The sequence below is a fragment of the Platichthys flesus genome, chromosome 21, assembly GCF_949316205.1.
Source record: "Platichthys flesus chromosome 21, fPlaFle2.1, whole genome shotgun sequence".
NCBI classification, from domain to species: domain Eukaryota; kingdom Metazoa; phylum Chordata; class Actinopteri; order Pleuronectiformes; family Pleuronectidae; genus Platichthys; species Platichthys flesus.
The window spans coordinates 15,667,778-15,693,285 of NC_084965.1; the positions used below are offsets into that span (position 1 = coordinate 15,667,778).

The following is a 25,508-nucleotide window of genomic DNA, read 5'->3' on the forward strand; positions in this document are numbered from 1 at the left end:
TCCTGACATATTTGTATTCTTTTTGTGTCTCTCATGTGTCACCAACGTCAGCAATATGTCAACTAACTCACTGTAAATATTCCTCCTGTATTCTCATATGAACTCATTCAGACATTTTTTAGCCATTTCAAAAGAGGGGTGGCAGGAAAAGGTCCAGGAAACGACTCTCAAACACATTGTCCGGAATAAATGCAGGAAAAAGTCTTTGCTTCAGTACATGTTTCTAACAGCAGCTTATAACAGACAAAGTTACTTACAAGAGGCTCCTTGTTTTTAACCAGTCTGATGATTTTAACCGAATCCTCATCATCGTCAATGTCTTCAGGTAGTGGAGGTAATTCGGGGTCGTAATTCTTCAGGGCAACTGTATCGTGGACTTTCAGAAGGCTCTTAAACGAGAAGAAAGGGGAGAAAGGAGGGATTGATGAGAGGAAAGAAACATTAGGCAAGGGTTATCAGTCAAACCATAGAGGCCTTAACTTTACCCTGGTATATTTAGCAAAACAAAGTAGAGTACTACAGGCTATTAGGAGTTCAATCTATCATTTCTTCTTTTGAACAGGACAGAGAAACTGCAGAGACTGCAGGGAGGATGGTTATGAATTGGGGTGTCTCCCTCAAGTGTTGGGTGATGGATTTGGAAGCATTCGGGGCCAGTGCGTGTAAGTGCATGCTTTAATTGTTATTAAGCCCGAGCTCCCTCCTTCTTACATTTCTCTGATTAAAAGGCAGCAAGCCCTGGACTATTGCTCACAAGCTAATGCAAGTGGAAGTGTGTGTGTGTGTGTGTTTGTCTGTGTGTGTGTGTGTTAGTGTGTGTGTGGGGGGGCAACTTTGGTGACTGTTTTCAGTGCCGACGATTTCCAGAGCAAGGTGATGTTCCGCACCTACGGCGGCGAGCTCAAAGTAATGAAGTTCTCAGCCGCCTCAGATATTTCACACGTTCACGAGCAGACATAAAAAAGAGACGGGACACAGACAAGAATGATGCCATTGAGACGTTCATTTCTCAAACTATTTAACGACTCCGTGTCCGGACCAAGATGCAGCTGGACGCGTGCTGCTTTTTCCGTGGTTGAGGGGAGGGGGGGGGACGAGTGAGAAAAACATCTTCCAACTCATATGCCAGACAAAAACCAGAGTGAGAGAGAGAGAGAGCAAGAGAGAGAGAGAGAGAGAGAGAGAGAGAGAGAGAGAGAGAGAGAGAGAGAGAGAGAGAGAGAGAGAGGAGGAGGAGGAGGGAGAGACAGAGAGAAGGATATGGTGAGAAGAGAAGCAGTGTGTTTTATGACATGGGAGCATGCTGCAGTACAGTGCTCAAGATGTTGCTAACTGGGAGCAGATGAGAGGAGGAGACAAAACTATCCACCGACAGTCAAACTGACGGTCACACATACACACACACACACAAACACACATACATACAGTTTATCTTGTGTAGTTGTGAGAATTGCTTCTATTTTTTCCCTTAGTCCTGACGGCAACCTTAAAGGATGATTCTGGTCTTTTACAACAGAATTGATAGCGTTGTATCAATTCATGAAGAAAGTGATGAACTTTGTCCCCTATAATGTTATTCTCCACTAACAATGTTAAAAGTCACATATGGTGGAAATTGAGATTTCCATGTCCCTATTTGAATTGAATGTAGGTCTGGGTGTGATATAAAGATTTGGAGTATCAAAATTACTAACCACAGGAGAAATGTACAACGCCAGTATTCAGAAGCCGAGCCTATAACAACAAGTCGACAATACTTCCGGGATTTTGTGATGTCACAATGAAACACTCAATATCTCAGGCATGCTCCCATCATGGCTGACCTGAATGTACTATTCAATGTTGTTGTGTTTTTGCTGCTGTCTATTTGTTTGTTTGTCTGCAGGATGACGCAAACCTTTAAATCAGATTTCCCCAAAATCCAGAGGTATGATGGGACTCGGAACCAATAAGAATTTGACATGAACCCAAACAAAGGGGCGGACCCTGACATTTCTTTCGTCACACTCTTTAACATTGCCGGACTGGGCATTTTTTCAACCTCACTATTTTCCCAGGGATTAATTAATTTATCTTGATAAAAAAGAAAATGGGCTAATTTAGGGCTAAGTGTTTCATTTCAGCTTAAACATTTTTTTTGATATGGCTATGATTAATCATTATAGTTTATGAGTTACACAAACAGCTATTATTACAGCTGTGTTTACTGACTGTGGACTTGCATACTCAAAGCATAAGGGAAGCTAGAGTCTGAGCTCTGAAAAGGGATACGCTGCTACCTGTGGTCGGCCTCTCTTCTGATTGGCTGACTGATCTGATTTTATAGAGCTCCAGGGAGATGTAAAACTACAATGAGATGATTTTGGTGCTTAAAACCCCAAATATATTTTCAGAATAATTCAACTTACCCTAAATCTAATATTAACTCTAAACAGGATTCTGACTCTAAACTAATCCAATAGAGAAAGGAGAGACCAAACAAATCAATAAAAAGATGACTTAAAATCCCAGAGGAACACAAAAGTAATTCTACATTTTTCTTTTTCTCATATTTTCTCCTTGAACTTCTCCTGTTTTCATGGTCTTCTTGTCCAACCTCCTCTCAGATGCTATTAATCCTCTCTCTTTTACTTGTTTGGTTCTCCTTCAGTTTTATCCTTCATGGAATTTCCCCAAAATCTTCCCAGCATCACTTTTTCTCAGAAGAGTAGGCCCTAACAATGTGTTCCTGGCTTTCATCTGCACCATACATTAACACACACTCTGTGTTGTAGTTTATATATAGGGAAACTGTCATTATGGTATTGAAATATTCGCTTGGAACGCTGACAACAGAAACTGTTTGCATATGAGGACAAAAAAAAAGCAAAGTGAATCTCACACCAGAGCTCAATATAACAAATTTGTCTGTCACGGCACCTGATCTGTGTCGGGACAACATGTGGGTCAGCTGGGCATCCATCAGCCTCTCAGCAGGGTGAGACACCCACGTTGGCCTGGTGCCCTTGAAGCACAACTACAATCTTTTTCTTACAATGTGCATCATTAGTTCTGAGATTGAAATTAAAATTGTTTTGAAAGAATTCGACTGTCACAAAATTAATCAACAATGAAAATAATTAGTGATTATCTGTTGTTCCCTTATCTCTTGACTGATTCATGATTGATTTCCACCTGTGCATGTAAGTAAAACTTAAACTCAACCTGATCTCAACTGTTTAAGAGATAAAACACTTCTTTTAAATATCAAAAATGTTTTTGAGATTCAACTATTTGACCGTTAAAGGAAGAGAGGTTAAGTTGTTTTATTTGTTTGAAAACCTCTTCACATCCTGACAGCCATCATTAAAATAAAGTCGCTGTTGCCCTCACAGCATTGTAATAAGCAAGACAAATAATTTCACTAAGACTGACGTCATTAACTGAGCTGCCTGCCTGCATACACCCTGCCCATTCTTAATTCGTAGTCGTTACAGGCCGGAGGGCTGAGTCTGAGACGATAGCCAGAAGTGACCAAGCGAGTCACGCAGATAATCCGGAGGCTTTCACTTAGACATTTGTGTTCGTACTTCCACCGGAAAAAGTGCGGTTTCCCTCTCAAGTTCAGTGCATGTCTGAAAATAGCGTTGGTGTAGCCTCCTCTTGCTATTTTTTTTTCAGTATTACCAACCCAGAATTTATGTGACCGAATGAGAAATGTGCCTGTGATAGCTTAGGCGTTGAGATATTGAAATGGACAACATATTAAGGATTAGTCAATTTCAACTTAATATTATTCTGTCTCTCTCTACCCTTTCCCATCTCATGCTCACCTCAACCTTTCCTCCACTCAACTGCCAGGTGCTGTTTCCTTTGAAGTGAATCCATCAGGCCCAGTATTGTGACCCTTGAGTGTCCGCTCAATGATGCCACTTCCTTAAGTCTGGCTATGCTCTCCACCGCTACATTCAATCCTTCTGCTGTGCCTAACCGACCGTAACAGAGCCACAGCTAATTCCTTGTAAAAACTTTCTGGCAAGGAGCAATAATAGCTCGATGCTAATAGGTAGCACATGGTACATGCCCTGGCTGGTGACCATTGACATTGGGTACTACACAGGTAGAATTGTGTTACACAACATAGGATATATGGAAGCTTTCTTCCTGTGCAGATAGGAGGCAGGGTGTCTAGTGCTGGTGGATTAAATGCCTAATCAAATCTGGAGTCATGTCCTTGTGCAGCTGAAGCCTGAAGAGGTAAGGAAGACGACGGAAAAGCAAGACACGGAAAGAAAGATGAAGGCAAGCAAAACCACCCTTGTTTTCCAGGCATCCTGTCCCTTCTCAGTCCATGTGTTTGTGTTCATTAGGTATAATAGAGATCCTAGAAAAACAGATCACTGCACTTGACAAAATAAACCTGCCCGTACATTCCTGGCACTGGCCCCTCATTAAAGCCCCCCCGCCCCTGTCACTGGACCACTAAGTTTTCAATGCTAGCAGCGCAGGATTGGTGCGGGGCAACGGCTATACCCAGGCGTTAGGGACCCTGTTGTGAGGATTCTGCCCTGGAGGCATTTCTGTATATGCCCAGCTTGGAAATGACACTCATGCCCACCGTCTCTAAGCCTTGAACCTCAGCACGCAGTGTCAAACACTGTAAGCCTGCATACACAGACCTACCACCGCATAATCTGGCAGGAACATCCGGCCATCATAATTGGCACTTTCATCACTGTCAATATTAGTCTTGCTGAGGGGGGCTTATACGGTCGAAAGTTGTTTTTTCATGTGCGAATCGTAAATGAAAGATTGAGGAAGTTGAGAAAGAGAAAAGACGAAAAAGAGAGACTGGAGTTTTAAGGAGCCTGATTTATATCCCCACCCTAGAAATGGATCATTTCAACCATAATTAAGAGTGATACAGTTACTATCGCACAGAGACGCCATTCAAAGGCAACAGCCATCTGCTTGTGTTTTACACCCCAGGCCTTGTGATTTACACTGGGACTGGCTGGTATGGTGTCAAGTGCCCTGGAGGACAGATGGAGACAGAAAGAGAGAGACGCTGCAGTGCTTCACTCCTGAAGCCCACGTCCTGCCTACACTTTCAGACACATTGACAATAAAATGGCATGAGCCTCCACGCTTCAGTATGGTACAAACAAAGCTCTTCCAAACCACGATGCTGGAGTCAATCTGTTGTCAAACCAGTGTTCCTTTTGAAGGCAGCAGGGAAAGTCAGCTCCCTGGTTTAAGGCCCACATGCTCAAAACCTGCTGATGGAGTCCAGCCAACCTGCAAGAGTCGAGGTCATGAAGTTGAGAAAATGTGCAAGTCTGTGAACACGTGCAGATGTCAAATGATAGGCCTGATCCCCTCCATCAAATACAGATAAACTCAAGCTCACATATCTCAGACACACTTTTGTATAGAAGATCATTTTCATTGATATTTTAAATGACCACAATTACAGGAAATAATGTAGATGTAGGTTTAGTTCAGAACACTACACATTAGAAACCTTTTATCAAACACAAAGACCAGAATTTCTGAAGTTTTTCGACTCCTTTTTTCTTTAACCCGAGCACAGACTGCTATTTACATTGTACCCTTGATAGTCTTTGACTTGTAGTGCTGCATAGCATTGATTTTGTTGAGCAGATTCCTGTCCTCAGTAACTTCTGTGCTTATGACATCTGCCGATGTGAACAGCCAGCAATAGCGGAAGCAGTAGTAGTAGTATTTTCCATTGTTTCGTGTAGAATTGTTTGGCTGACCTCGTTCTGCAGTGGAGCCGAGGTTGGCGTGTGTGGGAGTCGGAGGGAGATGAGAGCAAAGGTATTGAATAGTGGAATTAAAAAACCAGAAGATATTGTATGGTCTTCTTTGGTAGATGAAGCTGAAGTTGGAGAGACGACTTGGTACTAATGCAGAGGTGGTAAGGTTTTCTCTGAGTTAAGGAGTCATGTTTACTTCCTAGTAGTAAAAAGCTATGACAGGTTGTTGGAAGTTTTTGTAATATTTGTTTATTAATAAAGATGATTTACCATTCAGCAATTTCAAGTGAGGGTAGCTGATTTAAAGAGCAACTCAATACCAAACTGAAAGGCTGTATTTTACTGCTCTGTCTACAGTGGTCGATCTAAAACAGAGAGGGGCCAATTATATTTCCAACATCCAAGCACAATACCCTGAAGTTATTCCTTTTGAGCTCTGTTGAAGCACATCATGTTTCCTAAAGTTTAGAAAATACAAAATCTAAACAAACTGTTATAATTATTTGTTTGTAAGTTTATCTGAGAAAAAAACGGACAGGGTCACTTCAGATTTCAGCTTGGGCCAGTGCTCCCCAGGCCTCACTCCTACCTTTCTGGTCACACGTAACCATACATCAGTGATGTCACAGCGTGCTGACACCATGCGATTCATTTCATCACTGCGAACCAGTCTAACAAATGGAGGTAAACATGACATTTTCAGCTGCTAAACTGCTCTTTATTGTCATTAAGGGTAAATTCAAAGGCTTATTGATGGGCAATAATAAACAGCCATCGTGTGAACACAAAAAACTGTTTCACAAGACTTTCACATGCTGAACGGTTTGATAGATTTTCCCTTGTTGTGCCAAATACCTTCACTGTAAGCCTAACAGTAGTAATAAATGCAGCCTCTCTGACACAGGCATGCTTCATTGCAAGTTCAGTGATCGTTTGTCACCATATTTCACTTCAGGCTTGACAGAGACAAAGGTCACAATGTCCTTTCATAGCAAGGTAGGAGAGCAGGAGTGAGATAAATATCTAACATTTATCTTCAGGATGGTGGCTATGTGAGTGTATTGGAGTGTATATCCACCATTATACTGTATATCAATGGGGAACTGTGTTGATAGCTGGTAGAATTTGGGTTTCTTTCGTCAGAAAAACACAGTTATATTAGCAGAATTCAAGAAAGTCGTCATTACATCACTAGGAAAGACTTTAGTTCCTGTTTGGAACCCCCGTCCCTTCAAAAACCTGATGTTGAGACATTTTGGTTCGGAATAATTGTATCCTTAAAAAGTGAGTGAATTGTGAAGGGGGACTTGATGTTGAGCTGTTGTTTCTGGCAGAGCCCAAATAAGCTTGATGACAGTGCATTATAAAGGAGTTCGTCCAACTCGACTACTGTCCCACCATCATCAAGGCAGCTCTGTCTGAGGCTGAAACACCTGTGGGGTCTGATGGATGATCAGAGCCATCGTTTCAAAATACGATGTACATTTATTTTAAAGCTGTCTTCGTCTGGCTAATGAGGCCAGCAGCTACAGCCAACAGGATGAGAGTTAACGTCCTCCTTGCTGTTGTGTGTCTTCGCCAAAGTTTAGATCCACGTTTGTCCAGACTCATTTTATATATGTTGTGAAGACTTCAGAGGAGTTCAATATGTTATCATTATTAGCATATGAATGTTTTAAATGTGGCCAGAAATTGTGCCCCTGACCTTTCTCCAAAATCGTATAGGTCTAACAATTTCATCCAAGCATCCAAATTTGGATAAATTCCCTCCAGACATTCCTGAGATAATATGCTCACAAAGCCAATAACGTGTTTTGTGAGGTCACAGTGACCTTGGTTTTTTAACTACCAAACTCTATTCAGTTCACTCTGAGCCCAAATGAAAGTGACAAATTCGAAGAAATTCCCTCAAGGTATAACCGAGATAATACGTTCAATAGGATCGGCCCCTGTGAGGAGGCATACAAGACATGACCCGGCTCTAACAGTTCAGCAGGATAAAAACATCACTGTGATACTGATGCGTCACAAACAGTCAACATGCACAAGCAAAACTTTGTATTTGACTCACTCTGTGGTTTCCAGAACAGGATGATATTCGGATGTTTCTTAAAGACACTGTAGCCTAATCCACCACAGAAAGGAATGTTGTCAAACTTACCTCGATGTGGAGTTTGGTCAGTAGTTTGAGAAGCTCTTTAATTTCTTCATTTGCCGATTTCCTTTCCAGTTCCTCAGACAACTAAAGATGAGAAGACACAGAGCGGAAGGAAATTAAAAACCCCACAGTCCTCTGTACATATTAGATATAAAACAGACTTGAAATGAGGGCTGACAGGTTACTACATGTGATGAGGAAATCTAATAACTAACATATATCAATATTTTCCATGAAATGCTAATTATATACTGAACCATATTATAAATTTACAAAATGTTAACATTTAGGTATGTGCCTCTGAAATTCCATTGCATCAGTATCTGCATATTCAGGTTTAAAATCTTTGGCCGGCGATATAGGGATTACATTATATATATAGTACGTTGACATTCTTCCATTTGTTTTGTATTATGAGTGTTTCCTTCATTGGGACAAAGAGAGAGGAAGTGATTTCAGCGAGCAGGTTTGAGAGATTGATGTGTTACTCCACTATATTTCTGGAAAGAAGAAGATATGCGTGTTCCTTTATTTTGCCTAATAGAGTTGAATTCAATCCAAAATTGGATTGAATTATAAAGCATTAAATCATGACATAAATTATGTCAAGGCAATTTATAGGACTAAGGTCAAAGTCAGATCATGTTACCTTACAATGTTATACAAAAGAAACCCAACAAGGTTCCACTGGGAGCAAGCACGTTGCAGCAGTGGAGAAGAAGAAGGTCCTTTTGACAGGAAAAGAACAGAAACTGACTGAGAGCAGAGCAATCATAATTCTGTCTGTAAGTTTACTGCTGCCGCTTCGGTGTGTAGTTTCATTGTCAAGGACCTGCATGTCACCTATTTGCATAGGTTGATGCACAGCTATAGAGGCACCTTTACACACACTCACGGCTGGAAACAGCTCAGCACAAGAGTTTTGTCATCAGAAAATTAAAAAAATAGGGAAGGTCACCAAACTGCCAAAAGGCAATGGAAAGAACTCCTTTTTTACTTGTCACACCCAAATTATTACTGTGGGTCCAGGGATCAAACTGCCACCACTGCCTAGAGAAATTATTAATACCAAAGGTTTTAGCCAAAACAAATCTGCAATTAACTTAAATAATTCAAGTGGTTCTCAATGTACATCACCCTGTCTCACATATTGCCTGTTTCCCCGTACCTTATTTTAATGACTGAATTGTATTAAACAACTGATCATATGTGACTATAAAAAAAATAAAAAGTATTACATGCAGATAAGCAGAGTGTAACAGCAGAGTATCACGTGTAAGGCTTGAGTAGAACTAAACTTGAGGGCACTATACATGTAGGCTTTCAGACAGCTGAAAAGCAACAGGAAACATCCCATAGGAAAAGTAAAGGTGATAAATCAGATGCAGTTTAGTGAGAGGTGAGGCCTTATGTTGTAACAGGCCCTCAAATTCTTATTTGTCACCACATTTTTTTCGTTAACATTTCATAATCAGTTCATCATTGTTCAATGCAAATCTCAGTAACCAAAGAAATCAGGCCGTTCCTCTTGGAAACAATGTGAGCAGTGAGAGAATCTCTGTGGTAGCAGTGGTGGGATTGAGCTGGACTACACTGATGAATGTATCTGAGTCGAGTGACTCTGCTTCCAAAGCCCAGGCCACGCTCCTCCGTCTGCTCTCTGATTTATGGACGGTCCTCCTGGATGCTGCTGGATGTGGAGTGAGTGTGGAGAGCGACCCACACAAAGAGCTGCTTGTGCTCTGAGAACCGGGATCAGGAGCTAAAGTCGGCTCCACACAAAGGGCCAGTGGACGTCATGGACTGAGGCTTCTCTGTATGTGTGTGTGTGTGTGTGTGTGTGTGTGTGTGTGTCTGTGTCTGTGTCTGTGTGTCTGTGTCTGTCTCTGTGTGTGTGTGGAAGTGAAAGTGAAAGGTATCATAGTCATGTTTCTTCTCTTGTATGTATGAGCACATGTGTACAGCTGGTCATACTGTACACGTTTGTGTATTTTTTATCACATATATATTAATTACCCCACAGGTGGGATAGTTCAACATTAGAATATATTTAAAGGTATAATGTCAAATTATTTATGCAATGTCCTTATTTAATATTAAATTCCATAAGTGAAGAAAATGACGGAGACCTTAAATGCTAGAAAGTACTTGGTGGACATTTTGCACACCAGCCTTTAAGACATTTTAAAGTATTGACTATTGCTCAAAGAAAGTTTGATTAAACAATAATGGAAATAAGAATTGGTTAAAGCCCTGACAAAATATAACTTGTAGGACATCATGAACAATGTCAAAGTCTATGAGGTCTAAAATAATCACAGGAATTAACAGTAACAGAGATTTAAGAAACAAGAAAACAAAAAAGTATCAACAATTATTTTCAAATATGAACTAAATACAAAATGAGTGTGAAGTAACATCTGATGCAGAGGCAGACGTTGCTTGCCGCCTGACAATGAACTTCTCACATCAAATTTTGAGTTTAAAACATCCAGTTATGATGTGATATTGAATATCAAAAAGTTTTTATCTTAGACTTTTGATCAAGATGCCATTTTTGTATTTTCTAAAATTGTAATAGAGGAGCTGTATGTGGCTGTAGAGAAATAAATATTTAAAAAATATGACTAACATATGTTTGGAATTTCTCTACTGAAATTTGATGTACCTCCGTTTGTCCATGACGCCATTCTACAACTGCTACTGTCTCTTCTATCTTGTTCAAACTAAAAATGACTTCAGTGGATAAAACTGGTCACTGAGCAATATTTAATATTTTCTACACTAAGCCATACATGATAGATTTAAAGGTCAAAAAAGTTAAACCCATCAATTTGTGACTAAACCGTCTAGCTCCTCGCTTATAATAAGAAAATACTGCTTGATGATTAACACTTTAACACATATTCCATTTATAAAATCCTTTGCATATAAAGCAGTGTATAGAAGAAGCATGGGAGATACATTGATCATTTTGGGGGCCTCTTGCTGTCATCACGTAACAGATAATTTGAACAGGGGGATCTCCTCCAAAACACAACGAAGCCATTTAAATGGGATGCTGCAGTGGACGATGACAGAGGTTGGAAAAACCTACAGTGTGTGTGAGTAATGACCCCTGAGGTGTGGGAATAAGGTAACAGAGGTGAGGCTGTGGTAGACACATGGGTTAGACTGGGGTTAGGGAGGACGCTATGTCACTGTACCTGAAAGAGTTTGTTTGTGTGTGTGTGTGTGTGTGTGTGTGTGTGTGTGCCTTTTGAATATATCCATTAGTGTCTCTCGGGGTAGTTTAGCACAGACGGCTGGGAAAAAGAAAAATGAGAAAACGAATAGTCACATTGGTCAAGGTTCCTCTAGCGTTACCCTCCACTCAACCCTACATTACTTCACTTTGTCAAATCTACACACAGGTAATGAACTCTGAGAGAGCCAGGTCACAGTAAGAGAAAAGGGAGACCACATGTGTAAAGGGAGCAGGAGAGAAAGAGGGGAAAAGAGAAAAACAGAAGAAGGTAGTGGCTGAGGTGAGTCAGGGTCAGGGTCTTTAGTGAGGGAATATCTCTTGCTCCTAAACAGCTTCCGTCCATCATCTCATCACTAGGCTGTTTACAGCAAGGGAGAGGGGCATAGGAGGATGGGGGACTGTACGTTTCCACTCCCTTGTACTGTCCTGTTAAAACACCTCATCCCATAACTCAGTGAGGACAACAGACAGGACGTATTTGACTGCTCTCTACCTTAGTGCTTCTCCGTTAGAATCACATTTTCCATCCTCAGACCGTCACCAAAAGTGAGGGAGGGGGCAAAAAAATGATGCTGGTCTCCTCTGGGACTGTGCCTATTTCATTTGTTAAATGTCATGGCAGGCACCCACTGTTCAGATATGTTTGATTCCCAGCTTGTCAGTTTACAGCTCTCTCTCGACCCTGAACGACGACAGGCTTTTTATAAAGCTGCCAATTCATCAAGCTGACCTTCTTTAAAAGCTATTATTAAAACTGTTTCAACATATTAGCCTTTTACCAAAAAAATCTGATCTCAGCCCAGTCTGCGTCATCGGTTTCATACGAGGGGATAAAATGCACTTTGGCTTGATTTGTTGTGTCACTGATTAATAATACACTGGCTGACTACAGTGAATTCATGTGCAGCATTTTGATGTGATTTTATTCAGTTATTATGGAAAAATATGTTTTCCTATTATTATATTTTATAGAATTCAATAAAAGTTTTTAATGTCTCATGGTCTTAAATACTGGCTTTCATATGCCTTAAAATAAAAATGGAAAAGGAAATGAATACAGGATTTATTTTTCTCATTTAAAGAGAGTGAGCATAAGAAGTGAGTGACTTCAATCCAGATATACTTTAATGGGGTCTTTCTTGAAAACACAGAGTACATCAGTGGAAGATATATGGTGCAATTGTATTTCGACGGGCAACAGTCACTTGTAGGCAGCTTACATTCAAAAAGTCATGTATGTATACAGGGACATCACACTACCGGCTGTGTGTGAGCCATATGGAATGGAAATTAGATTACGTAATAAAAAAGTGCGATGGCAAGAATAAAACACTAAGAGTCTCTCAATCAAAACTATAAGAGAAGTCCGAGGTCGATGATGTCGTGACGCAGTGTGGGATCATGGGAGTTGCTGTCTTCCCCACTGATGAAAATCTACCTGATTAAGGACGAGCAAAGTCTCTGGTAAAATGTGTTTGAATATTGTTGGAAACATTTTGGACAAGTCTCCTAAATGTATAACATAGGTCTGGACATATTAATAAGGAATTGTTATAATTAATACATACAAAAAGGATAAATCTGAAACAATTACTTAACAACAAATTGTACTTACATAAGGAAGGTAAATATGTCAATCAAAGCAGGAGCACTCATATGTATTAACATCTCAAATCTGTCATATCCTGATGGGCCTGGTCTGAGTTTCATTTACAAATTTGCAATGATGAACCAGGAGCCCCAGTCAAAGCTAGAATTACAGACCAGTGCTCTCTGATGGCACCCAGTGGTCTTATCGAGTAACAGCAGGTCTTTGGGTGTAAAGCTGTTGGGAACCTTGCCAGAGGAGGGAAAGTGTGTTTTGAGCGGAGAAGGACACAAATGGGCCACCAGGGCTGACAGTCTTACTCCGAGCGACGGACAAGGGGCTGGCACTTAGCTTACTGTTGATGTGGCATTTTGAACTTACACAGAGCTAGCACGTGTGTGATGCTGATTTGCCCCTTTTGATTCACGTAATACTGTATTTGACAATCCACAATGAGGCAAGAGTGCTTCCATTTCAGTCTTAATGAGCACTGGAAGAAGATTGTGTGAGCAGTAATAAATGTCTATTTACATCCATTTACGTGTGTGCACAGTCCTCTCACTGACATGTCTTTATAAGTATGTAATACAGCACCTATTGCCCTGGCCAAGGATTGATCATATTTAAGGCGGCTCTAAGCGAGGCAAGTTTGCTTGAGCGGTGGCAGTCACCTGCTGAGTGCGCTAGACAGTGCAGATGGGGGCAGACGAGGGTTGAAGTGTCATTTTATGTTAGGCAATAAATTAAGCCTCCATTACCCGAAACCCTAGCCCGAAATGAATTTCATCTAACTCTAGATCTCTCCCATTTGCCTTTCAGTCCTCAGCCACCACTTCAATAGCATTCATTTGGAGCGGTGACATGGGTGAAAAACAATCCGCTTTAAAAATACACTGCAACGCTCCAGGTTTGGGAGTTTTTCTTTTTCTCTTTTTTTGGACTAGCTTAGGAAAGAGGGACTTATGGTTTGCAGTGTGCTCTGAGACGCTTTGATACTACATCTCTGGGCTTCATCCCGATACCTGATAATCCCAAGGAGACGCTTTGCGGAGCATTTACCAGGAAGCTTAAATTTGAAAGTCTGTAATTTGACAAAAAAGAGGGAGAAAGAAAAACTGTTAGAGGAAGGGTAACATGTGGGTTGATTGTTGGGGGTCTCTTTAAAGGTCTGTGGACTCTTGCCATAAGCCATGGGGAGAAAGAGAAAATCTGAGACAAGAGAAACAGAAGCGATCCCTCACACTGTGTTGTCGGCTTGTAGCTCGTGGAGTTCTCAATCTGGTGTTACCTGGTTAGCAGTTTGACAACCCTAACAGCAGGGTAGCACACAGAAAGAAGAGTCTAATGTGTTTTTGAGAATATTGTCCCCACAGTTTCAGGCTCGGCCATTCAAGTTTGGTTCGGGGTCCTGGGTGGTTTGGGACGCCTGTCATCTGTATTGGTATGTGTATACCGTCCAGGATGGAACGTTCTGGCTACCGCTCTGACATTTGCGGCGTGCACAGTCCGGAAAACCGCTCTCGACCAAAGGACGGACTCTCTTTCATGACGGACTCAGGACACTCTGGACTCTCTCCTGCTCTCACCCCAAACGACTGTAAGAGCCTCAGCCCCTCGTTCTCTCGTCTTTCCCTTGCCTCAGTACTAATTAGGATGATGTATGGCTGTGGGCTCTTAAAAAGGGGTGGAATAGTCGGAGGCACTTTGATTACAATAAACAGAGAGCTGGGGATTTCAAACAAAACCACACACCAGTAAAAAGGGCTTTCCCTCCTCTCCATTCACCACGCCAGGCTGGTCCTTGGGTTTACACAGGTGTGTGTGTGTGTGTGTGTGTGTGTGTGTGTGTGTGTGTTGTGTGCACATGTGGCTTTTAATAAATATTGCAGATGAACAATACTGTAACACATGTCAGGATACTGGACATTAAGTTAATAAATCATACTAAATCTCTTTCGCAGCTTGAGGTTAGGCCAGTGGAGGAAAATCATCATCAGTGGACCTATTGATATACTATTATTGTCCGTGTCATGGCTTCTCATTAACAGGTTGACCAGTGAAGACGGCCTGCACGCGATGCTGCTGTGGTCCTTTCCTTTCCCGTCTCGTGCATCCTTTCCTTCCCTGAGTCCTAGGATGGGACTCAATCATTGTCTGATTCCGTCGTCCAGGTATTACGTGCCCGTCCATCTTAAGTTTGACCATGAATGTGTTGCTCTTCTATACAGCAAAATGATCAGTATGTCTTTGCAAAGCTGAGTTTTTGATTTCATAGCGTATGGCTAGACATCTGGTCTAGGCACATGTGGCAGAGTAGACAAAGTAAGGACACTCCAGCGTTAGTAGAAGAGGGACTAAACTCAAGACTATAATGAGAAGGGGACACTGCAGAGTTCACCTCATGGTAAGAGGTGCAAGACGATAAACATTGTCACGGTTCTGCACGCTACTGGGATGGGTGTTGAGAGTGTGTGCATGTTACTCTGTTATTGTACATGTTACAGAAACACAAGAAAGAGATCTGAAGTTCCTGCAAGAACTGCAAGACAAACTACCTGCTTTAACTAAATCCCTCTGGATATGAGTATAAGCAAATTAGGTCTGCTTGGTTTTCAAAGACAAACAGAGCATGCAATAAATAGACGTAATGTAAATGCAGGGGACAGTTTAAAGACAAATTAAAGGAAAAACCTTGATAAATGAGTTAAGTCTTCCATACAGGAAAAGAGAACTCACTAAATGGTTTGATGAGCATAAACATGTTGTGAATCATATGCTGTGGACTTCCCGGTCACCTGATTCCCATCCAGTCAGACACCAAGAGACTTATCTAGCTTATGGTTGGAAACGGTCAAGCAGCCATTACTGTGGCAGTACCTCAGTCTCAACAACTTTTCATCAAGGTTTAGTTGGGTTTTAACAGATGTCTCTGCATCGTTCCTGCTGTGTTATCAGCTGCTCCAACAACAAACTGAGACTTTTGGAAAAACAAAGAGGAAAATCTAAAGTTCTATTCTCCATGAAATCAATTTGACTTCAGTTAATCTCCATTATTATTGAATCCTCATGTTTCAATCGCATTATGAGCCTTGTCTACAAAGGGCCGACGAGGGACTGATCCCATTACACGTGGCTGATGGTGAACCGCCACCCTGAATATCTTATGCTAGCTTTGTAACTTGCTCCGGTTCCTGCCTGAAAGTTTTCCAGTTTGTACTAAATTGTGTACTGCTTCTGATTTCAAAGCGAGGAATCGTGGCATTTTATGATCTGATGCTTAAACTAGCAAGCTCCTGCTGGGTTTAATCAGTTGCAACACAGCCCTCCCACATCCAAAATGTGAAGGTCGGACAGAAGCAGTTCATCTGTGTTATTCTTTTCCCCAAACACTGTGTCATAATCATTTTCAGATTGGTCTTTCAAACGGAATAACTTGCACATACACACAGACAACCATCATTTGTCAAACCGTGACTTCCCCAAACATCTGAGCTTCCACTGTCACTGTCAATGTGATTAATTCTACTCTGCCACCACGGTAACGGCAGTGGCACTCGAGGAAAGGACACATTAAGTCAGCTGCCAGTCTTCAGTGTTTTTAATAGCAATGCACCGATGTTTTCCACCAATACCATCAAAACGTATTGGAGGAATGGTGATCATCCCTTCAGTAGAGTTCTCCAAACTAGAAGAATATCTGCCAATGAGTATTAAGCTGTATTGGAGTTGCATGGTGGCTTATAGGGCAGTCTCTTTTTAACATTCGATAGAAGTGCTCACTATCAACTTCAAAGTCAGTACTATTATTTTGTTTCCTACGAATATGCAGGACGCTAGCTAGCAAAGCAGTCCTGAGCTAATATATACAATTGAATTACTGGTCTTGAATCTTATCGAACTTGATTTCTGGAGAAAATGACAGCCTTAATGGCTCAACACCTTATTTCATCACCAAATGTTTATTTTTCTTTTCAATTTTTACTCAGCAGTAGTTGCAACCAAACAAATTGAAGACCTTCTTCCGAGGGAGGAACTTACTTCATGGGCCAGTATTGCTGCGTTGTCCTGGACGGGGACGGGTTTGCTCTTTTCGAAGTGCTGCAGCTGTTCGTGGATCTGAAAGGATAGATTGTGTTCATCAGAAAGGCAGAGAGAGCAAGACATGAAGAAGGTCAGCACTACGCTGCAGAGGCCACAGCGAGGCCTCCCTGAGCAAATACACAAGTATAAGCAGCAAGTGAACTCGAAAACCAATGTTCACTGCCATGAACCCACATTTCAGAAAACATGTACAGCATCAATCCACACCACCTCGCACTCACAGACTCCCACCAGATTCAAACTGCTTGTAATCATGCTCTCAGACACCAAGAGTACAAACACAGATCTTTCAAACAACACTCCCTTAACTAGGAACAGCAGATTATTCTAAGTATTTTAGCTAGCTTAGCCACTATACATACAATCCAGCTTTCCACCATGCATTTGATATGCCCAAGTGGCCTGGTGAGGATTCCAAATCATTTCAACAGTCTGGTTAAATTGGCCAAACATTTCCTTATCAGCCTCAACACTGCAACTGCACAATGTTGAGAGACAAAGCTCCATCTCTGGAGGGTTACTAAAATGGAAAGTAGGGCCGAATCATGTGTTAACGTTTACTCATTTTCACACACAAAAACACTTCATCACTCAAAAACTGATATGTGGAACAGAAATGGAATAATTTATGCACACAGCAGCACACTTGTGCCCACGCACACGTAGTCAAACACAGTCACACACAAGTATTCCAGCTTACACACACACACACACAAAAGAAAACTACAACCATCCCATATGTGATTTAAGAGCAGCTGTGCAGGAATGTGTTGACAGCCTACAGGCTGCTGTCGGGTCCCATCAGAGAACAGACAGGGACAACGATCCACTCAAAAGCCACTCCGGAGTCTCTCCTTAGTGCCGCATGTTGAAGGGGAGCTAGGCCATTGGTCTGACTGATCGCTGGGCCCTGGGCCTGGAGATCCAGCTGGATGTCCTAGAAGGCATTCCAGCATGATGGTGGAACAGAAGGCCCTCTGGCTGGGGAGAGAGTGACAGAGAAACCCCTGGGCCAGCTCTGTGTCTGCAGGGCCAAAGCCACACATGTGGGGAGCTCATACACACATGTACTCACTCACAGATGGAGCAGTGACAATTTGCCACAAAAAAAATGGGACAGAGGAGACACGAAAAGCAGTTTGTTTGCTGTCACATTGAGAGAAGCTGCAGATGCTGTTTGCAATTAAAACATCTGTCGAGAGATTGTTAAACAAGCTTTTTCCTACTCACTACACAAAATATGTTTTAGCTAGACAGCATTCTACAGTAGCAGCTCTGTGGATATTGTGAATGCAAGACGGAGTGGGGTGCATGCTTTGAGATTACATAATCACAGGATAGGATCTGTCCCTTTTAATCACATTCCCCTTGGAAATATCTTTCAGTATTTTTGGCCCTCGGCTGATTAACAAAGAAAAATGCAACATGTGTAGATGTTTTTTTTTTTAGAGCTGTCATCTGTTTTTAATGATGCTCAGAGAAAACCAAATCCTTAAATCCAAATGCTGATGTCATTCAAAACACAATACAAACAGAAAGATAATGTGAGCATTCCGATGACACTTATTTGACTTTCTGGTCAGAAAAATGCAACAGAACTGTCAAATGTCTGTGCACATGCATGACCGTCCCTGGCCATCAAAATTCGATTGGCTCTAAACGAGTTGCCATTTCAGACAGACAGACTGCGGTGATAAATCACGGCCTGTTAGAACAGTGTCTCGGCCCAAAGAGCAGCCATGTTTCAAGGTCAGCTTAGAGGTTCAAATCCCTGTGTAAAGCCGACATTACTCGGCTATAAAACATGGTGCATTAGGCGTGTCATGGAGGTAATCTGTTGAAGGCCTGGGGGAGGCTGATGGTTGCTCAGCTTAGCTGTAGACCGCAAAAAGCTGTGACTTGAAGACCGTAGAACAAGACAGCTTGGATGTGAAGTTAAACAGATGATGGCAAACAGAGAATGTTGGATAGGGACAGAAACTTGCCCAACAGTTGTGATAAGGCTGCGGACAGAGATAAAACTGGAATAGCTTGGAGTGGTTCTAACACATGAGTACAATATTTTTTAAGTGGTGTGGAGTTACACTGTTGTCAGTATGTTCCATGTTTTATGGCATCAAATGTAAGACTGACACTGGCAATTCTCTGAAATGTTCATCCTCATCGGTTTTATTTCACATAGCCACGTCACATTAGAACATCTCTAGTGTTCCTGAAGTCTCAACATCTCCACCCTGGGCTCTGACTCCTTTTGTCTGTTCTTCTACAGCAGAAGGCAGTAAGAGGACAGACAGGCAGCTCAGATTACTTCATCTGTCTTGATTATCATTCTAAGAAAACAGATGAAATAGACAGGATTCCAGGGTCTTCAGTGTGCCATGAAACCACAGTACTAGTGACATCTGCTTAGGTAGTTGTTGCTCCACCACCTCAACTTACTTAGTTACTCTGGAATTTCTCCTGTGCTCTATGAGCAAATGCACAATTGAAATGCTTTTATTTGCACGTCAGGACACTTTCCAAATGCCTGTCCATGACGCAGTAATGTATTTTAAAGTCATTACCCTGTTTTTTTGCATAACGCGTTCTCTGTCCTCTTGATGAGGCAGCACAGTCCTGGCAAACAGCAGAAGTGGCCTGGTGGAATTTAAAACAGCAAGAGGCAGTGTACTTCAGCCAAGGATGGCTTAGCTTAAACTGGAGCGCAACTCCTGGACACGCAGCCCAATCAAAGACTGGGATTCTGGAGCTCCTCTGATGAGAAATGTAGTGAAAATTCAGTGTAAACCAAGGCAGCAGAGTAAGGCTCAAAATGCTCAAAACTGAAGGCATGTTCCCAGAGGCACAGGCTGGGTAAAGATGAATGAATGTGCACCTTCACTGAGCTTAAAAAGAAAAACATGTTACAATAGGAGCACTGTGCGCCCAGTCTCCACAGACTAAGTTATATTTGCTTCCAGAAATACCCTGTGTGTTTAAAATACACACAGCAATACATGAGGAGGAAAAAAACATATGAAGAAAAACACAAATCTGGGAAAGAATTGATGTGAAAAAAATGAGAATCAACTGAAACAAAACATAACATTCATCCATCTTCATCTTCAGCTCCATCCACTGCCAAGGATCAAAGTTCAGGTTAAGGGTCAGACACCTTGGAGACCTTTCAAGAGACTTTAAGTCAAAGTCAACCAGACTGTGTTTATGTTCTTTTCGTGAAAATGCAAGAAAGAAGGACAATGAATGTCTCAAGACTCAATTGTCAACGTGGAGGTATGGCTAAGATAAAAAAAAAAAACATGCCTTACGTACACTAATCCAGACACACTGCAGCGAGCGGAATCTGGCAGAGTGAGAGGAAGAGAGCGTGCAAGAGAGCAAAAGCTTGATAGATGGAGAGGTTTGCTGATGGAAGGAGAAGGAGAGGTCTGGAGATCACAGGGCTGGATAGTGTTTCTCTTTGTGAGTCCTGCAAGTAGGCTCAATGCCTCTGGTTAATGTCCACTACCCAGAAAACTTAATGTCAGACCAGTTAGGGCTGACACTCTTTCTCCCACTCTTGTCTCTACATCTTCCCAATGGAGCAGATCCAATATCAAGCCTCCAATATCCACCTGGGTCTGATATTTTGGTCTGATCCATACCACATTGTCAAGCCATCCCGGCCTGGTGGACTAGACCAATCGAGGGAGACAGGAACAAAAAGACGTGCAGGGTTTCAACTGGAATAGTTGTGAGATGATATGTTTACTCAAGAAGCATAAGAAGAGAAGAGTAGATTTGCTTTCTCTCCTGTCATAGTGAGTCACTTTGCAAAGTCTTGGCGTGAGCACTGGCAGGATGGCATGAGGTCCAGGACATTGTGCTGTGGTTTGTGAACAATCCTGTAAATGACTGAGTGCTTCCCTCCATGATCCTGATGAGGGCACAATGGGCCATTCCTCTGACTTACATTTATGGCAACTAAAAGTAGAATCAACCCAGTGTCATCAAAGGGTTGACGCTGTTAGAAAATGACAACAGTTTACACAAGGGGAGTCAATTAAACAATTTGTCCTCATGGATCTACCATCTCAGTTACCTTGTGTTGTTTTCTGTGGCATTTGATACAAAAATCGACTCTTTAGAATTAGAAATATAAACAGCATGCAAGTAACTTCAGCCAATTTCTGTCAATACGATTTGAATCATAAATGCTTGTCCTAGACAATCAGTATACCTCCCTTAAGAGGCACTTAAGAGAGGCCAACTTCAAGTCCTCTTGTACTGGAATGGGTTCCAACCCACAATAATGCATTGAGCCGCAAGATTTTGATTAATTCAATAGTTGAAAAACAAAAAACGTAACTACTGAAATACTTTCCCTCAAGATTCTAGTGAAACTAGGTTTTAGATGGGGATGGGGTCACCAGCATATTGCAAGGCCTTCATAAAGACACAACCATTCACACCTATGGACAGATTAAAGTCTCATGTCTCATATATACGGTGGCCCTGAGAGCTCAACGAACAGCAACTTAAGAAAACACATGCAAGTTGACAAAACACAAGCAAAGTAAGAAATCATCTCCATCAATTTCACAACACAACACAACACATTACAGAAACGTGCAGCAAATAGTCACACGCGCTGCAAATAGACACACGCGCAGCAAATAGACACACGTGCTGCAAATAGACGTACGCGCAGCAAATAGACGAACGCGCAGCAAATAGAGGCGACAACACACCGGAAGTGTTTCCAGAGGACAGCTAAAAGGGATGGACACAGGAGACACTAAAACGTCCAATGCACTATACAATTTCGGTTCCGCACAGGGGTCGGCAACCCGCGGCTCTTCAGCCCCTCTGCAGTGGCTGTACTGTACAGTGTTGTGCATATGTTTCGCGATCGCTGAACTTAACGAATCAGTTTTCATATTATTAACGTGAACGTAACGATGAACGTGATTGAACGTCACGTTCATTTTTTAAATCATCATCGTATCAGGCCCTCATGAAATACCAGGAGCAGGCGTGGGTGTGTGTGCGCGTGTGTGGCCAGCGCACCGGGGCTCCGACCCCGCCCACTCGCTCGGAGAGAGCCACAGTGAGCTCTGAGCTCTGAAGATGGTCCGATCTAGAGCCATCCCGTCTTCTCCTGTTAAACTGAATAAACAGCGCTAACACACAAGCCCCTGTTTGTGAGGAAATGTATTCATAGTGTGCAGGGGTTTGAAACCTTTACTATCAGAAGAGACATTTTGCCCCCTCTTCTGAGCGAGTGGGCGGGGTCGGTGCCCCCAGACCCGAGACCGGTCAGCCCGCTACACACACACATACACACACACACACACACACACACACACACACACACACACGCACGCACGCACGCACAAACACACACACAACACACAAACGCCCGCTCCTAGTATTTCATGAGGGCCTGATACGATGATGATTAAAAAAAGTAACGTGACGTTCAATCACGTTCATCGTTACGTTCACGTTAATATGAAAAGTGATTCGTTAAGTTCAGCGATTGCAAAACATATGCACAACACTGTACAGTACAGCCACTGCAGAGGGGCTGAGGAGCCACGTTCGGCTCCAGAGCCGCGGATTGCCGAACCCTGTGCGGAACCGAAATTGTATGGTGTATTGGACGTTTTAGTGTCTCCTGTGTCCATCCCTTTTACCTGTCCTCTGGAAACACTTCCGTTGTGCTGTCACCTCTATTTGCTGCGCGTTCGTCTATTTGCAGCGCGTGTGTCTATTTGCAGCGCGTTTCTATAATGTGTTGTGTTGTGTGGTGAAATTGATGAAGATGTTTTCTTACTTTGCTTGTGTTTTGACAACTTGCATGTGTTTTGTCAACTTGCATGTGTTTTCTTAAGTTGCTGTTTGTTGAGCTCTCAGGGCCACCGTACATATAAATACAAAGCCATTTACCATTACCATTTACCTTTTCATCACCCAGACCTCCAGCAGACTGAACTGTATTGTGAATGACCGAGGGCAAAAAGTCTAAACAAAAATATATCTGACTAATTGAATCAGATTGATATGGGTACTTCTCAGGTACTCAATTAAACATAAATATTTGTTCAGACCATCTTTAAAAGCTCCAGATGAGCCAATGATGTCTTTAGACAGTTCCCTGGCCATTAGGGAGCTATAAATACACCATATGGCATCATGAACCTCATTTTCCATATTTTGTGTATGGCGCAGACGTTCCATGTCCTATTAAGAGTGGCTTTGTATTGTGTAGACCTTCTGGTTTCACTTTGAGTCCTTTTTTTAAAAGAATAGAAAATCGGGGTCAAACAAAGTGACCTGGAATAATGGTTGAGGGATCACTCCAGAGATTTTGCTTGATTACCAATACAGACATTTGACTGATAGAATGAGGACTGGTGGACCAGTAGGCCTCTCCTCATTTTTACTGTCCCCTTCAGTGCTCCAGACGTGGTTCGAGTCAATGAGCTTTAAGTAGTGGGCAAAAGGCCAAACTGCAGCCAGTAAGCTGAAGAGTTCCCCTTCTCTTTCCTCTATTCTTGACAAGCTAGCCCTTTTTCTTCATCCTATGTCTATTCATCTTACTCTTCTGGCTCAATTCAGACACGCTTGTTTGCGGACACGGAGTATGATCTCTTGATTTCATGGTGCAGTCAATCATTAATCTCCTATGAAAACCGCACAAAACACTGCAAGGCAGGGAATTTATTTAGGTTTTTATGTGAGGTTTGGAAATCATAAATTACCACCCAGTTTGTGTCAAAAAGATTATTTTCTTGCAACAAATGGCAAGTTGAATCACCGTAACAAAAGTCTGCACAATGTTCTTTCACTGCCTGCCAAAGCCCTAATCTTAAATAGAAGAAACTAAAGTAACTCGACAAACTAATTTGCTTGGGGAACTAGATGAAAATGAAGGGTATTTCTTTTTTAGGACGGAAGCTCCCTTTCGCTCGATCCGAATGAGGGCTCCTGTTCCCTGAAATAACAAATACAGACCCCGGAGGTGACCACATGCAGGGTGTGCTGACCACAAATAATATTAGTGGATCTATTAGGTGATGTAAGTTTATAGGGTGAGTCCTGTACAAGACAATTGAGTATGTTTTATTTCTGCATTAAGTGCATGTGGCTTAAACAACTCACATAAGCTATTGCAGCAGTGTGAGAGGTTCGAAAACTATTTACTTTATATGATCTTCATTTGTAATGGGGACCAGGAGCAAGGTATGTTCTGAGGTGTGGAAAGAATAAGGTAAGTGCCCAAAGAGCATGTCTAGGGTTTCTGTCATGGAGCGGAATTGTTGGACATTACTGGGTGAGTCATAAAACTTGGAGGTGTTCCTAGCGCTTGATCCAGTTATTCATGGGATACAGAGTCTGGTACTCAAGGAATACAGTCCAGTTTATCTGAAAACAAGCTTGTTCATCAAAAATAGCTGTAACTTTCCACTTGGTATAAGTGTCAGCGGCAGCACCTTTCCATGTCATTAAAGGCCTGTAGCACTGAAGAGCAAACTGGCAAACCCACATTAATATTGCTGTGTAACAATGTAAGTGTGCCAAGCCTATTAGCCACTAACAGAAGCGGATTTAAGGGAAAACAGACTGACCACAAAATGAGGGATCTCTGGGACTGGCTAAAGGCCTGCTGACAGAAATTTCGTCTTAAAGGAGAGCCCCACCTGAGGCAGGTGGAAATTGAATATATTTCCTGTGGCTTTTTCTGGAGTAGGAACTTGGCATTGGAACAGTGAGTGGAATTTATAGAAAGCGCACTTGAGTAAGTCCCCTAATTGAAAGGAAGCATCGTTAGCTATGCTAGCTGCAGTATAACCCCAACATTCACATTTCATGTCAAATGTACCGACAAGTCTTTAAAATGAAGGTGACCCCACAAGCTCTGGAGGCCATGATGAAAGATTATATTGGAGACAATTTGTATATCTCTGACATAATCTGGTTATATGTAGGACATGAGAGGTTTTCCCAACCATCCAGTGGGGGGAAGGTGAGGAGAGACAGATATGTCCTAAGTCTGGTTTAAGTCTATTTGTGGGTCTTAATCCTCTCTTCTTTCTTCTTGTTCTGTCTCTTTTTCCCATATCTGACGCCTCCTCCTCAGGTTCCTCTTTCTCCCTCTAGACAGACTGACCAGTAACTGATGCTTCATAATTACCCAGGTGAGGTCTGAGTGTTTCCATATGGGAGACCTGAGTTGCGAAGCCTGTCAGATTAACCTGATGTGTGTGTGTTTTCTCTCTGCTGTTCGGCCTTTCTCAAAGTATCCCATTCACAGCCTTGTGGAATAAAAGATGGAATCTCTGGAGATTCAGAGGTGGGGTTTTAGAGGAGGGGGCAGTTATGGCTTTATTAATGGGGTGCCACTGACGTAAGCCATGTTGACCTGAATGTTGCATCTTGAGTGCTGGTCTCCGCTGTAAGGTGAGATGGTTGTTATGTACTTCTGTGTGATTCAAAGTCTATGCGTCCGTCCATTTGGCCCACTGGGAGACAGGCTGGCTCATGTCTCAGTACCAAGTAGAAAGCAGAGGAAACATATATTTCTGCTTGTCTGAAGTGGAGCATTTTCCATTTATGCTGAGAAAAAAGTAATAATAAGAAAAAGGTTAGAATGGGCTCATTCTAGTGAAG

The 25,508-nt window shown here is 42.1% G+C and overlaps 1 protein-coding gene across 2 annotated transcripts in view; it reads right to left on the bottom strand.

Moving 5' to 3' along the window:
- Nucleotides 1-25,508, bottom strand: part of mpp7a (MAGUK p55 scaffold protein 7a) — a 131,831-nt gene that overhangs the window by 57,916 nt on the left and 48,407 nt on the right. For both annotated transcript variants that reach the window (XM_062379824.1, XM_062379823.1), the window contains exons 4-6: nt 16,791-16,868; nt 7,921-8,001; nt 258-389 (exon numbers count right to left, since the gene is read on the bottom strand). In XM_062379824.1, coding sequence (XP_062235808.1) covers nt 258-389; nt 7,921-8,001; nt 16,791-16,868 — 291 coding nt within the window. The remainder of the gene's footprint in view (nt 1-257; nt 390-7,920; nt 8,002-16,790; nt 16,869-25,508) is intronic.